Source organism: Neodiprion lecontei, chromosome 2, assembly GCF_021901455.1.
Source record: "Neodiprion lecontei isolate iyNeoLeco1 chromosome 2, iyNeoLeco1.1, whole genome shotgun sequence".
Classification (NCBI taxonomy): domain Eukaryota; kingdom Metazoa; phylum Arthropoda; class Insecta; order Hymenoptera; family Diprionidae; genus Neodiprion; species Neodiprion lecontei.
In genome coordinates, this window is record NC_060261.1 from 1,785,327 (window position 1) to 1,801,919 (window position 16,593).

A 16,593-nucleotide genomic window follows, 5' to 3' on the forward strand; every position below is an offset into this window, starting at 1 on the left:
TGTAAGTTTTTTTCTTTTTTTTCTTCGCCTCACTCCTCCCGATTTCTTTGGTCTTCTTCTTCTTCTTCTTCTTCTTCGTGCCTTCACCCTTTCTCTTTGTATCTTTCAGCCAGCCGCGCATCTCTGCTGCACGGCGCTAACTGATCCGGCAAACTCGGGTGGTGGTATCTGTCCTCGGTGTTGGAAGTCGAGCGAGGAATCGTACTCTGGGATGTAAACACCGCCGCGGGGGCGTTAATTGTCACGCGAGACACGCACCGCGTCGACGAGTGAGGTCCGACGTCGTCGTGAGGCGCTTGGAAAAAGGAGAAGATCAAAAAGGGAAGAGGGAAAATGTCCCGACCGGCAAACCGCACGTTGACATTAAACACGCGCCCTCGACTCCGACGATTAATTATTTCTATTGGGAGATAATTATCTACCTACCAATGGGGGTTATCTTATTAACTTCAGACTTGGCTGCTTACACGACGACTCGGGGAGTAACTGATGATTCCTCAAGCAATTGACGCGATTATCATTGCAATCGACGAATGACGTGGCGTCGAGATGACTTGCCTGCCATTTTCACTATTTTACTACGTTTTCCTTTTTTTTTTTTTCTTGTTATTGTAACGTAGAAACGATCGTGCGTGAAACCGTTTCGACGATCAAACGCACAGAAAGTTTTGTCATGTATCGCGTACCGCAAGGTGAACTTCTTGATCAAAGCTTGCCTGGAGCGAATGGGGGTTTATAATCGTTGGTAGAGAGGATTAGATTTTAATTAACATCTGTTATACACGTCAGTGAAATTCGCTATTGCTACGTAGTTATACCCGCAACGCTATTTGATGGAGGAGGATCCCGGTTGATTTGGAATGCAGGAACCGTGGTCGATGCTAGTAGCCGGGTTATATCCGGGATTGATTGATATTAGTTGGGCATAGAGGAGAATTTTTATGCCTTATTGCTCGGCTTCGCTCGCGCCACTCGGGTATATCTCAATATCTGCATCGTGTATCCGTCGTGTATCTCTATTCGTTATTGCACGAACGCGGGATAAATGGCTCGGTAATTGAATTCATCGCGCTCGACGTGATGCACTCCGATCAATCTTTCCACCCTCTGCCGTTCCTACGGCATCCAGACAAAGTTACGGGATAACTCCGGCTGCGTATTAAAAAAACACCCAGTTTGCAGTTCTCCTCGTTCGAGCTGACAACGTCTTGCTGGCTCATTCGAAGAAACGTGCGAGTATCGATATAAAAGGTGTAATAATAGCCGACTGGTATCCCTGATTGCGGATCGTTGATCGGTGCTAGTCTGGGACAAGGAAAGAGGCCTGATTCCAGGACGGCGATCATGAAATCCGATAGCGTCTCGTCGGTGTGTAGCTAGTTTGCTGTCTACTTCCGGTCACCGAGCTAGACTCCGGGTCGCTGGATCACACGGAGCGGGGATCATAAAATAAAATCATAAAACTCCCGAGCTATTTAAAATCTTTCCGATGGGATTACCGTTCCACCGTCTCGAGGCCGGGAGATCGGCTCCGGGATACGGTTATTCTTTCTTTTTTCCTTTTTTTTTTTTATTACTCTATTTCTATTATGGATATATGTTTTATTGCCGTTTGGAACCTATCGCGTTATATTTTTATCCGGATTGTGACGTCTTTGATTCGTTTTCGCTTCTGAAGGAGGCAAACGGTGAAGGTAACAGTCCCGTGGGTTAGTTTATATTTATACTTCTTCTGTCTAGGTTGATTTGTTAGAATTCACTCTGTACCAACAGGCTGTTCACGAAAGAACACATTATTACATAATAACGGTTCCAGGCATGACTGCATCCACCAAAGACTACAGCTATGACCAGTCTTTACGATACGTTCGAATTATGTTTGTTGAAGTTTTCGAAAGGTCGATAAAAATCATTTCTCATCTGGAGCGCGGCGATGATAAGCCTGCAGAGGCGCGGGAAGTGTTGTCCGTAGTCTCGGCGAGGGTTGGATACGCGGATGTGTTGGGTGGGCGCTAAGAGGGGAGAAGATACGATGCATACATGATTCATGTTGCTAATGGAAATGAGCTTTCCTTCACTTCACTAGCCAAGACAGAAGCGGCACCCTGAATTAAATATGCCAGAGCCTCGACCGGCTACTATTAACTGCCTTCAAATTACTCGCCACCGCTGAAACGCAGAGCGGTATGAATTTTTCACCAGTGTGTTAGTGTTTGTTGGCGTTTCCTTACCTCTGGTTAAACTTACCCCCACCCCTTGCCTCGTACAACCACACGGATATACATATGCATACACATTTCGCACGCGTGAAAGAAAACCGGCACCGTATATGTTATGTATAACTAGGTGCTCTGGACTTTGTTCATATTCTGCCTCTCTTTCTTTTCATTTCGCTCCTCATAACCACTCTTGTGCAACCTCGATCTGCCATACTTGGGTATATTTCAGTACCCGCACTGGGTTCGCTTGTTTCCTTAGCCATTATTGTACCTTACGGATACAGTCCAACAATAAGTACAGTACCGCAGTACTGCTCCCTGACGTTTTTTGGTGTTTTCATTTTTTTTTTCAAGTAGAATGTGAAACATTCGTTCCGTCACAGTACTTTTATTCGTTTCTCCATTGAAACGAGCCGGCGGCTGGATAGTACCCTGCCAAATATCTTCTCCCCAATGTTTTTTCATGCAGTCTGGCGTCAAACCGTGCGGGAGGCCGCACAAAGAATTATTCAACACTCCTGGAGCAGCAGCGGCCGGGAGTGCAGCGCTCTGGCAAACTGTTGGAGCATTTTCAAGCTGGACACTGAAATGCATATCGTACGGTTGAATTTTTCATTGACTCGTGTCATTCCGGAGCAACTGCATACTTACTCAGAATATACAGGCTGAGACCGCATCCAACGCTCTGGGGCAGAAAGAGTGCTCTCTTCTCACCCTAGTACCATTATAAAGCAAGCGCGTTGGTCAGAGAAACGCGCTATTTTTTCCTCGATGCAAAATGTGCCGAGATTTTTCACCTATGGTCTCGCGGTCACAGTTTAATGTTTTCAACGTGTCTTTTTCGCGTTCCTGAGGGTACAATTAGTGGAAAAAGAGTCCCGCGAAACGATTTCGAGACGAAAAGTTTCCGAGCTCTGAAAATCTGCCCGACTTTGAAAAATGATTAAATTGATTCTTTGATGCACTATTCCGACGCAATTTTGCGAGAGGAATCGATTGGGCGCAATCCCAATACGCTGCGAGCAACAGATCCAAAGTGACAGCCAAAAAACCAGAAGCTGTGTTTTTGATATTTTTCAGCTGGTGCTCTCTTTCCTTCGTAATTTCTCTGCCGTTGGTCCAACGCTCTTTTCGCTGCGTTTTCCGAGTTCTTGGGCGTCCAATTAATCGGAAAAGTCTCATTCAAATCGAATCTGAGACCAAAAATTTTCGGCTCCCAAAATCAAGTAAGGCTAACCCCTTTACATTTTTGGCGAAAATTTTCGCGATTTTGAAAAGTGCCGGAATAAATTCTTTCATGCACTATTCCGACGTATTTTTGCGAGAGAAATCGATTGGGCGCAGTCCGAATACGCTGCGAGCACTGGATCAAAAGTTACAGCCAAAAAACCAAAAGCTGTGTTTTTGAGATTTTTCAGCTGGTGCTTTTTCCTTCGTAATTTCTCTTCCGTTGATCCCACGCTCTTTTCGCTGCGTTTTCCGAGTTCCTGGGCGTCCAATTCATCAGGAAAGGGTCATTCAAATCGAATCTGAGACCAAAAATTTTCGGCTCCCAAAATCAAGTAAGGCTAACCCCTTTGTATTTTTGGCGAAAATTTTCGCGATTTTGAAAAGTGCTGGAATAAATTCTTCCTGGCATTATTCTGACGTATTTTTGCGACAGAAATCGATTGGGCGCAGTCCGAACACGCTGCGAGCAACGGATCAAAAGTTACAGCCAAAAAACCAAAAGCTGTGTTTTTGACATTTTTCACACGCTCTTTTCGCTGCGTTTTCTGAGTTCCTGGGCGTCCAATTAGTTGAAAAAGGGTCATACAAATCGAATCTGAGACGAAAAATTTTCGCCTCCAAAAATGAAGAAAAAAGGAAGGCTAACCCCTTTGTATTTTTGGCGAAAATTTTCGCGATTTTGAAAAGTGCTGGAATAAATTCTTCCTGGCACTATTCCGACGTAATTTTGCGAGAAGAATCGATTGGGAGCAGTCCGAATACGCTGCGAGCAACGGATCAAAAGTTACAGCCAAAAAACCAAAAGCTGTGTTTTTGACATTTTTCACACGCTCTTTTCGCTGCGTTTTCTGAGTTCCTGGGGGTCCAATGAGCCAGAAAAGGGTCATACAAATCGAATTAGAGACCAAAAATTTTCGGCTCCGAAAATGAAGAAAAAAGTAAGGCTAACCCCTTTGCATTTTTGGCGAAAATTTTCGCGATTTTGAAAAGTGCTGGAATCAATTCTTTGATGCACTATATGGAGGTAATTTTTCGAGAAGAATCGATTAGGCACGGTCCCAATACGCTGCGAGCAACGTATCAAGAGTTACAGCCGAAAATGACAGATTTCCTTTATAGTTCCTCTGCTGCTGGTTCTACACTCTTTTTGATATCTCCTTCGCATCCTCGAGGATCCAACTGCTGGAAAGAGAGTCTATCGAAACGATTCGGAGACGAAAAGTTTTTCAAGGCAAGCCAAAGAAGAATCGATCATCTCGTTATATAGTCATCATCGAGAAGATTTATTAAAGTGTGGACTGAAGTTAATGTCGAACTCTCGCCTACAGCCAATCCACACGATTATGGTGAGACAAGAATAGAAAGAGTGTAAAGCGTCCTACCAATGCGCTAATATCTCGTAGTAAACGCGGTAATACCGTGAGACCAACTTTCATAATATGTGAAAGCTTACCAGACGAAGGGGTTGAAAACTGTCGAAAGTGGAAGACACACGCAAAGTTGCCTCATTTCAAAAGTTTTCTCCGGTATATTTCTCCGCTTCTACAGCTGTCTGCCCATTTTTTTATTTTTTTTCTCCTTTCGTTAGGGGATTTTTTGGCGCCTCTCGCACCCCCGACGACCGAGCAATCGGCGCCCACTGCAGACTTGTGTGACTTTCGAAATTAATTTCCCGCTTGCAATATCCCCTTTTTCCACTTTTCCCGAACTCTGCAGTGCTTGGCCACGTGTCTTTCTGTGTTGCCGTGCGAACCGATGGGACTTGACGTGTAGACGTCTGTAATAAAGCGGGTAAAACATTCACCGCCGTCTTATTCGCTGTCATTATTTCCTCACCACTGGGATTAGGCACGGGAAAAACAGCAGCGACGTCGCGCATGATTCTTGGACTTCCCTCACAGCTCGCTGCTTTACCCACAGAGAATGAAAGTTTTATCGTAAAAATATATCGGCAAACCAGCGGCTGTATTATGTGGCAAAACGAAGCTCATCCTACAATTTGGATGGAACCTTCTCCTCGGCTCTGCGAACGGCACTTGATACCGCGATATTATGTCGGCGTGTTACAGCGCCGCGTGCGTGTCAAAGCTGTGTAGGTGTGTATGTTCAATAAATTATTTACCTACATACGTGATGTGATGCACCGTCATTCTTGAGCCGAAGAACATCGGTCACACATGGTATGCACATGCATACATCCGTTTTATCGGCGTTATACGGTCAGGTTACACGTACTGTCATTTCCGACCCGACTACCTTCTAGGGTAGGAAAGAAAAAAGCACAAGCCATTAGTTTGATGACGGTGATCATCGCCTGCGACCCTTAAATTCGATAATCTAAACTGCGGTCAATCGACGCCAAAAAGCATGAAATTGCGTCGGAACTTTGAAGCATTACACGAAAGGATGCTCGATGATGAATAAGAAAGTACTTACAATTAGTAACGGTAAGAGGAACAAAGTCGAGTGACTAATACGAGTGTACTTTTTTTCTCTGTTTCAGGCCAAGTTGTTGGAGTCATCCCACGCTTGGCTCGGTGCCTCCACCTCCAGTATAGCCGGTGAGTTTTTCAAATGATGTATAGAATAAAGTGAACTGGGCGACTGCCACACCAGTCACCAGATATTACAGAGTCCAATTTCCATCGAGCAGGATAAGATTCCTCTTCGGGTCATTTTCTCCGTAACATCCTTCCACGTTCGAGTCCTTTTCCGTGAAAAAGGACTGTTGTATTCCTTGGCATCACGGCCATTTACCGCAGAATATTGTTATTTCGGTTTTCACCCTTACTTGTCAAACTCCCGCACACGCGATACGAAAAATCCTAAAGCATGAGCGGCGTTTGTGTGTCAGCATGAGGTCAAGTGCTCTTCTGCGTGTGGCGCAATATAGTGTATGCGAAATCCATCGAAATGCATCCCCGGTTACACGCGCGCATACATGGACGTTAAGCGGGATCAAAACTCATAACTCATCTCAGCAAAGAAACCAACAGCCAGCCAGACTTCCCCGGACAAATTGAACCCAGCTTTAATAAATCGTAGCAACAATGCCTCGAGACAAATCTGCCAAACATATCTGACCCAGATATAATTTACTCGGTATTTATGGATAGAACACACTATTGTACGGATACCTGGAGATCGAATCGAATAATTTACATACGCCGTGTATTTTGCCAGCAATATTGATAATGCCGATGACGCCGATAATGATGACAATATCAATGTTAATATTTAATTTTAATTACCTACGGTGCTATTTTCTCCAGTTTCTATTCGCATTTCGCACAGACGCGCCGGATACACGCGACACTCGAAACCATGCAGTATCACAAACCCGTTTATTTACCTACACATAATTACACAGTCGATTGATTGACTGATATGATTCGCTCGCAATATATGTATTTTTATATAATATACATATCAGGGTGCTGCTTAAAAATTTTGTTTGTGTATTTCGATCGGTTTCAGATAATTTAAAAGTTTTTTTTCTAATTTTTTCAGATTTTTGTCTCAATTCTAACTCGTGCCCCGAAGAGGGTGGATTCCATTCAACCCTTTCAAGGGCACGTCAAATCTACCGAACGGATTTACATGAAATTTGGTATCGGGGGGGTTTCTTGGGTGGCTGATTACGAATCTAAACTCGAAATTACAAAATTCAGAATGGTGGATCCAATATGACAATACCAAGTGACTTTTGGAGTTTGGGTCCACCATATTGGATCCGCGACCTAGATTTTCAAATTTTTAATTCAGATTCATCAACAGCGAACCAAAACAAACTGTTTCATCAAATTTGATTTAAATCCGTTGGGTAGATTTGACGTACCCCTTAAAGGGTTGATCGGGGCAATCCAGCCTCAAGGAGCACGGATTAGAGTTGAGATAAAAATCTGAAAAAATGAGGGAATTATTTTTGAACTATCTGAAACCGATTTGGAGGGTGTGCCGGTCGAAATTTCTGAGGTCCACCCTGATATATATATATATTTGAAATATATAAATATATTTACGTATGGAACATCATGCGAAGGGGAATTACAGCAGTACAATATTGCGTATCTGTAATCCGACGATGCTTGAGACCGGGGTGGGCGCCTGTTGAACAAACCGAGTAGGCACTCTTTCCTCTCTCCCTCTCTTGCTCTCTTCCACGTGCAGAACACGAAATGCGCTGCCAGAGAGCACCGAGTTGGCGACGATAAGCGGTAAAGCCTCCTCCTCCTCCTCCTCCTCCTCCTCCTCCTCCCCCTCCTCCTCCTCCTCCTCCTCCTCCTCCTCCTCCCCCTCCTCCTCCTCCTCCTCCTCCTCCTCCTCCTCCTCCTCCTCCTCCTCCTCCTCCTCCTCCTCCTCCTCCTCCTCCTCCTCCTCCTCCTCCTCCTCCTTCTCCTCCACCTCCGCCTTCTTATCCTACCTCTTCTGTTACTCTTCTTCCCGGCAACAATTTCCGGATGGGTCGGTCAGACCGGCCTCAGCCTCGACCGGGAATGGGACAAGGTCAACGTCAAGGTGTTGCATGGGCGGTGAATAGACGATGACAGGAGTCGCGGGAGCTAATCCGAGGCGATCGACAGGTGCGAGGCTTCGAGGCTTCCTTTCCTTTCCTTCACTTTCCATTCCTTCCTTCGACCGTGATGCATGCCTGCAGGCCGGAGGAGGAGGCGGCGACGACGGCGACGACGTCACGCGACATCGAGGCCCCGCCCTGGTACGGACGTTGATGAAAAGTCGTCGATGACGAGAAATCGATTACCTCTCACGAGGCAAAACCGCCGTCCCGTCACATGTATGCTTTCGATTTTTTATTTTTTTTTTTTTCTTCGAGAAAAAAAAATCCCTCTGCTGATTTTTAGCTGACTACTCGACGCTTCTGAAGCTGAAGGCACCGACGTGGACGCGGCTCGACCTCCAGGAGGCGATCGAGGCCGTCGTCACCCAGAAGATGCGGTTCACCCAGGCCTCGACCAAGTACGGCATACCCAAGGGAACACTATACGACAACATACTCGGCAAGTCGAAACGCATGATGGTCCTCGAGGATGTCGGGCTGAACACGTCCGAGGAATCGGCCATCCTCGAATTCTGCTGCGACATCAGCATCAGCCCCTATAATCGGAGGACGAAAAAGTCCCTCAACGCCATTCTCATCTACGTTCAGAGGCTCAGGCGGAAACGAGATCCCGGTTTTATGTTCACCGGTCTCACCGGGTTCCGGTGGTGGTGGGCATTCTGCAAAAAGCACTCAATCGTTTCCCTCTACTTCAACGACGAGAACGATAACGAGTGACGAGGTCGCGGTCCTCCTTATCTTTTTCCTCTTTTCACCTGTTGCCCGATTTTAATCCACTCCTATGGACGCTTCCGTTCTTTGATTTTTCACAGACAACGCTGGGTTGAGTACATCCTCTCACCATCAGGGAGGTTGGTTGGTCGAAAATTGACACTTTCCGTTTATTTCATCTCTAGATAATCGTACCTTGAGTATTCGTCAAATTACTTTATTCGTATTTAAGCTACGAGGTTCTCTTCAAAAGTACAAAAAATAGGAAATACTGAGAGTATAAATTAAATCTTATATATTATCGATGTTTCGGTTACAATCGCTTTAAGATCGTTAAAAATTACACAAGATTTGTTTCATTTCACTCTACGATAGGCTAATGTTATTGACGAGTTTTTAAAAACATCGTAATGTATAAGCTTTATAGGAATATAATAATTTGATGAATACTCAACGTACGACTATCTCGCAATAAAATTAATAAAAAGTGTCGATTTTCTACGAACCAACCTCCTTGATCATGGGAAGCTTGAAATTCCCACCGTTATTTCCCGAAGAAGGAACGTGTTCCGTGAATCGATGGATTCTACGTAACCACAATCGGGGATCGCGAAACCGACGCGGTGTGCAGTCTAGTCTTATTGTCCCTCGTCGTCCCCCGTGTATATAATAATAATATTAATAATACTAATAATAATAATAATAATAATAATAATAATAATAAACGAATCTAACAACATTCCGGCCAAAATAATTATAACGCGTGTGCCTTAGACGCGTGATTCGCGAGACTCGATATCGCAGGTGATATGTAACGTAGTTTCTAAAATAATGTCATTTTAATTCTACAAGATTATCTCTTTCGGACGTTCGTTAAACTCGTCTTCCAGCGAATATGATAATTAATATAATGTATTATTTATACGTTACGATACTTTTATGAGCAAAGAATAAGACATTGTATATAAATTATACCTGGATAGACGAATACATGTATTACTCATTCCATTCGCGTTTATAGACGCAGAATAAAACAAAAAAAATTATTCCATTCCATTCCAGCGCCGTCGGTACGTATATAAAATATGATATTAATAATATACGTGCGGGTTGCGTGCGCGCGTGCCTGTCAAATATTAAATTGTAAGTAATATTTTACATTTTATTAGATGCTATATATTATAGAATTTATATGTATACCCCGTTACGTATTCATATGCATATAGTTGATTAATTAATTACTAAAATAATATAATACCTAGGCGTACAAGTTATACTAAGTTAAGGTTTTCTACATTCGTTAAGTTATTAAGCAGCGCCGAAAACACAGGGTATAACGGGCTGCATGACACGACGAACGAATATATATATATATATACGCAGGGATAAAAGACGTTGCATTATTATTGTATTGCATATATTGCATTGTGTGTGCGTGTGTGTGTGTACACACACGTATTTACGCAGGCGCACTATAAATTTAACAACGTTACCTCGCGTTTACCGCTCTTCGCATAAAGGTACAACCCGCACAGTTGTAAGGGAGAAACAGCCCCCACACGTCACGCTAACGTTTTACTATACCGTATATTAAAAATTCAATTCTGCTCACGCACACGCCGATCCCGTATGCATGTGTATCCCAAGGCGCCAAGGAATAAAAACGGGGCACCAATACATATATATATATATATATATATATATATATATATATATATATATATATATATATATTCGTACACAAGCGCGATACGCGTAATTACATATTTCAGGGGGTTAGTCAACGCTGGTCTGCCCCCCCTTCACCCCCAACGCGCAGTTATATATCTAACGGCGTCGGCTATCTGGCCGCCATTTTGATTTTCGATGCTGAAATACGGGGACTTTTATCAATGTTCGGAACAACCGTGCACCTACGGTAGTCGATCAAATTCAACCGACTTGTGCCAAAAAGCTTTCTCGCTTTACCCACAATCTGGCTAGACTCCGCTCCGAACGTATTCGCGGATGAAAACTATCGAAATCTATCGCCGAACGCGTGTCCGCCCTGGATTTTTGGTCACTCATTTTGTCGCGCGTACCGCTTACAACAAACGTTTGTTCCTAGAATTTAGAATAAATTCTGATCCGTTGTCAGATAACCAACGGCCGTTTACGATATACTAGATTTCAAATTATTCATCCATCCTGTTACGTGATCGTTAAAATAATTTTTCATTTTACGTACAGACGCGAAACGGTATCAGGATTTTTAAATATATTTATACGAACGCTGCCCCGCTTACGCTCTCGCGTATCAAACACTTGCCATTTTATACCGTTAATATCGTTATAACTTGACACATTTTCGCATTAAGATTTGCTCGCAATTATTATCACCGCACGTCTCCGTGTATTTAATTCTTTCGTTAACTTCCTTTTTCCGTTTCACTCTTCTCGCGACTCGATTGTCACCGTTGCTCCTTCGCAACGACTGTGTGTTTACCTCACAACCTGTCACTTAATTGATTTATCTTCTCTACACACGCACACGCATCTAATTCGACCTACGTCGCTGTCGAATTAGAAGTACGGGTAGGTACGTACACGCGGCAATTTTTCAGGCTGCTTCTTCACCTTCCTCGTCATTAATAACACTTGTTGCAACAGCCGTGATGATGATGAGTTTGCGTTACAATATTTCTACATTCATTTGCCAGTATACAGCCGCGATCTCACTCCCTTACATCATTACCGTTATATTCCTTTTACTTTATTCTTTTCTTTTCTCTTAGTATAATAATTACCTACTGCCACGTGGCTCGTTCAATTTTATTGTTGATATTATATTGTTATTTATGATCCTCTGACGCGCGCTAAGGCCATTAGTTTCTTCGTGTTATTTTCTTCATTGTGTTTTTTTTTTTTTTTTTATATCTTCTAAACCTTTTTTTCTTTTTCATTTTTTGTTTAAGTATAATTAGGAAATTGTCTTCTTTATAAGCAAGATAGTCTAATGAGAAATTAAAACGATCAGAAACATGAGAATAGCTCCGTTTTATGTTTGCAGTGTTGGTGTGTCAACCCAACACTTCTAACTTTTCGTCGGTATTAATTCGTACCGACAACCTGTACGTTTCAATTCGTTTTAGGTATTCGTTATTGTACATATAAATAAGTCGTTTTAACCTCGTTACCACGTGCACATATATATGTATGTGTGTATATATATATATGACCTCCGAACCCCGCATCGTCTCACGTTCAATTCTAAAACGTTATCGAAACATCGACAACGATTCATAGGCAATCGGAAACTTTGCTCAAAATAACGGATCAAATGCGGTACACTAACGGTTTTGAACTTTGGGAGACGGTGAGTTTTTCGAAATTGTAAATTTGCATAAAAGAATTGTGCCTTAAACTGTTGAGACGTTTCTGGGTATCGCTAATTAATCGATTCAAAGTATCCGCAATTTGATCCAATTATATTTAACCTATCAATAACAATAATGATAGTAATAATGGTGATAATAATGATAATTGTTATGAATTTATTATACAATATATGTGCCGTTTAAAAAAGTTGTTAAACGAAGCTGACGGCGGAGACCGGAGCTTCAAATTTTTAGGATCAAATTTTGAACGTCTGATTATGTAATACGAATAAATTGAAATGCGTTGATTGAATTAAGTATAGATGTGTTATTTCTCGCACAGTCAAGAAAGAAGAAATCTCTCGCGACCCTATTTTAAGACTATGCTATACGTATATTGTAAACATAACGTATTATTTTAGAAGTAGAAAAGCTGTCGTGACAATTGGCGTCGTCGTGCTCAAAAGTCAACGCAACACAAGTCAGTAGAAAATAGTCGATATTAGTGATTGGTTAACTGATTAATAAATCAATCCTAGGATCGGTTCATTTGTAGTACATATATATATATATATGTATATATCTATGTATGTGTAACCGTATCTGATAAAATTTATACAGTTTGTAAAATTTCTTTCTTCTTTCTCTGTCATTTTTTAATGTATAACAATGATGGTGATAATTATAATAGTAATAATAATAAAAACAACAATAATAACACGAGTAATATTTTTGTACTATGTAAATTGTCGCGTGATATAATGAATTCGAAAAACAATGAAAATAAAAACAGAAGAAATGCCTCGAGTTCTTATAATGCAAGTAACGATGAAAACAATTGTTTATAAGAAGTAAATTGTATAGTTGAAAAAGAATTTTTCCCCTGTGTTTAATTTGTTTTCATTCTTTTTTCTTCTTATTTCTCTTAAATATCACGAACGCGATTACAATGACGATGATGATTCTTTGTTATAAAATCAAGACGACTACACACGTTATATATATATATATATATATATATATAATATAGGTATATGTATATTGGTATATAACACGTACCGTATAGCTGCAATGATTGTATTGTAGAACTTGGAACAATACAATTGAGGCGTTATTAAACATTCCTCAACGCTGCGGCACATATTTTTCATTTCTTGTGCAATTATCGATGTACGTACGGTATATTTGTTTATCAATTTTATAATATCAAACCCTATTGTGGAAGTCGTATTCCTTCGTACTCGAGAAGCTCGCGCGTTCTCCCTCTTTCTTCTTTCTCTTTTCGCTCTCTGAAATCGCTGAGAAAAAGGTGTTGAAATATTTTAAAACTGAAGAACAACAAACGTGAAAGAAAAAGGAATGTACGAGACAAATAGAAAGGAAGAAAGAAAGAAAGAAAGAAACCTTTATCGTGTTGTCAGTACAATTGAACAGTCACTTGCATCATCCGTACCTTCGCTTTGTACCTACCTGCTGCATTTGCGATACCCTCGTTTTCAATGTATCGTATCTTCCATCCATCTCTGCAGTAAATTATATGTACCTCGATATTTTCACTATCCATACAGCTATCTCAATTGTTGCCTGAACAGAGTACCGACTCGAAAGTTTTTGAATTAAAAGGTTCTTTTTCTACAAAAATAGGAAATTTGAAGATAAAAGACGACAAGAATTGAATGATTGAACAACGTTTTACCGGTTTACAGAACTACGTAGAACCTCCAAATCAATCCTGTGAAATTCCTCTTTACCTGTCTGCGTCGATCTACGATGTATCTCGCGAATTTTCAAAGAGCTGATAAATAAACAACGAAGAAGGCATAAAACGAATTCAATTAATGCTTTAAAAAAAAAAAAAAACAACGAACACGCCTGATAACGATCTCGAAACGTCCACTCACAGTTTTTCTCTCCTTTTTCGGGGGGGTGTTACAGCAGACAGCTACCAGTACCAGCTTCAATCGATGTGGCAGAAGTGCTGGAACACGAATCAGAGTCTGGTCCACAATCTTCGGTTCAGAGAACGCGGACCCCTCAAGTCCTGGAGGCCAGAGACGATGGCCGAGGCCATTTTCAGCGTCCTCAAGGAGGGCCTCTCGCTGAGCCAGGCGGCAAGGTCAGTCCTTCACACACTTGTTACCTAAGCTTTTCGATCCTTCGCCTGGAGGTGAAAAGACTCCCCCCTCTGCGATCCTTAGCGATTAATTGCACTGAATATTTCATTCCACCTACCCGAGTATCGTCACGTCACCCCTTCCCGTTGCTCCTGCACGTTTTCCAGTGAAAATTTCAAGCTCGGGTGGCAAATTTACACTCCTAGAAGTGTCATCAATAAATCTGCGCACCCTCTTGTATACCGTTCTATCTCATCCTGCAGCTTTTCCACGTTTCCTTTTTGTAATATCGTACTCCTTTATGTATTTTTCTTCTCTTGGAGTTGTCACTCGATTTTCCTGCCGCTATTCGTTCGCTTGTATACGATGTTGAACGTGCTTTCGAACGGACGGGTCTTTGTTTTAAATAATTTAGCCCATCTGGCACGGAACTCTTTTTTTCTCTTTCTTCCTTTTCTTTATTTTACCTTTTATTCTTCTGTCATCCTCTTTTTCTTCTTCTTCTTCTTCTTCCTCTTCTGCCTTTCTTTTCTCCAGCTGCCGTCAGCTTCTCTCACTCTCCCTCTCCCTCTCTCTTTCTCTCTCTATCGTTAGTTTAATGCATTGCCCGTTCCGTGATTGATGCCTCCGTTACCATCCGAAATTAAAGCTATAACGTTATCCCCGCACTTATAGCTGTATCGCATGCTCTATGCTAATACCAGCTGCTTCCACACACCGTCTGTACGTGAATGTTCAATCTCAGCATACGTATATCTATGTATATACGCGATGATAAACATATTCTTTTTACCTCATTTTTTCCTTCTCTTTTTCATTATCCTCGTCTCTTTCTAAAGATAAATCGTTGTATACGTAGATTGTTTTTACCTAACGCCGGAGTTGTATACTTGTTAGTAAGATCCATCGTATTTTCGTCTTCCGTTACCATGTCTGTGTGTAGTATATAATGCAAAGCGACTATGTAAAAATTTGTATAGAGCGAACGAATATTATATATACAGAGACAATAATTATACAAAGCTCCTGCACACGTCTCTACAGTTCCTTGAAACAGTTATGTATACACGCATACATACGCGTGTGAATGTTTTTTCTTCCAACGCAATCTTCCACCGTCAACGATTTATCAACGATTTGAAACGGTGACCATATTTGTGTGTGGACTATGACCGCGGAGCAAATTGTAAAACGATCCTTTTTTCACCTCCATCTCAATCAGGTGGTGAAGAATTAACGAACCTATAGCTGTGGCTTGATTGATTTTTAGATATCAGAGTCCGTGTCCAAATTTTGAACGATCGTTTGCCTTGATTTATTCATAAGGTACAGCGATCCTCGATATCGTGTATTAACCCGAGATGCTCGTTTCTCTGTTCACAGAAAATACGACATCCCGTATCCGACGTTCGTCCTCTATGCGAACCGCGTTCACAACATGTTGGGACCGAGCGCGGACGGCGGAGCCGGTGAGTGTTAGTTGCCATTTTTTATTTACTACCCTCCCAAATTTAACCCCTCTCTACATAGAAAGTTACCGAACCTAAAGTGAAAGTCGAAAGGCAGCGTTATACTCAAAGCTGTCAGACAGGCAACCGAAGCTACCTTTAAGTTCCTACGTATTGAAATGTATCTTCGGTTGCCTACTGCTTGTTTTAAACGAGAAATTTTAGAGAACATTCCCGGTATATCTACTAGACGAGCAAACTTGAACTTGGTCTCACTGAATCAAACGAAATTGTTTAAACTGATCATTAAAATACGTGACGTTGAACCTTCCGAATTGATGAACCTAGATAATTTCTTCGTTCGAGTATAATACTGCAGTCTTGTATTCAAACACACGTTTCCTTCGACAATAAAAAGATGAGTTGCCTTACTCTCTCTAATTTGGTTCCGGAGTGATGGAATGTCATAGATCGTAGTAGGTTTTTGTCAACCCATGCCAACTGTCCCCGGCGATCGGCGGGGGGTTCGCGACATCTTCCTGGGTGGATTCCCAAGGGATGGAGCGATCCTGTGCCGCCCCTGGCGCCGCGGTAACATTCGCCCTTTCCTTTTGCCGTAGATCTCCGACCCAAGGGCCGCGGGAGGCCTCAGCGCATTCTTCTCGGCGTTTGGCCGGACGAGCACATAAGAGGAGTGATTAGAGCCGTCGTCTTCCGCGATGGACAGTCCGCCCACATCGTCAAGGAGGAGCCAACCACGTTGTACCCGAGCCTCGCCAGCTACGCCGCGTGCAACGGTCCCGAGGGTGCCGTCAGCCCTGGAGCTGCAGTTTCCGCTGCCGTGGCCGCCGTTGCGCAAGGTGAGTACGAGAAAAGGAGAACAGAGGAAGAAAGTTTATCGGGCGTACGTGCGTGAAACTTTGTGTAAAGTTTTTC

General features: G+C 42.3%; 1 protein-coding gene across 4 annotated transcripts in view; it reads left to right on the plus strand.

The window, feature by feature from the left end:
• The window catches only part of LOC107222311 (protein bric-a-brac 2), a 126,629-nt gene that overhangs the window by 102,008 nt on the left and 8,028 nt on the right, over window positions 1-16,593 (plus strand). Inside the window, exons 2-5 of one of the 4 annotated variants that reach the window (XM_046731494.1) lie at window positions 5,953-6,010; window positions 14,031-14,211; window positions 15,593-15,684; window positions 16,278-16,517. In XM_046731494.1, coding sequence (XP_046587450.1) covers window positions 5,953-6,010; window positions 14,031-14,211; window positions 15,593-15,684; window positions 16,278-16,517 — 571 coding nt within the window. The remainder of the gene's footprint in view (window positions 1-5,952; window positions 6,011-14,030; window positions 14,212-15,592; window positions 15,685-16,277; window positions 16,518-16,593) is intronic. The other 3 variants (XM_046731496.1, XM_046731495.1, XM_046731497.1) reach the window with 3 other exon arrangements.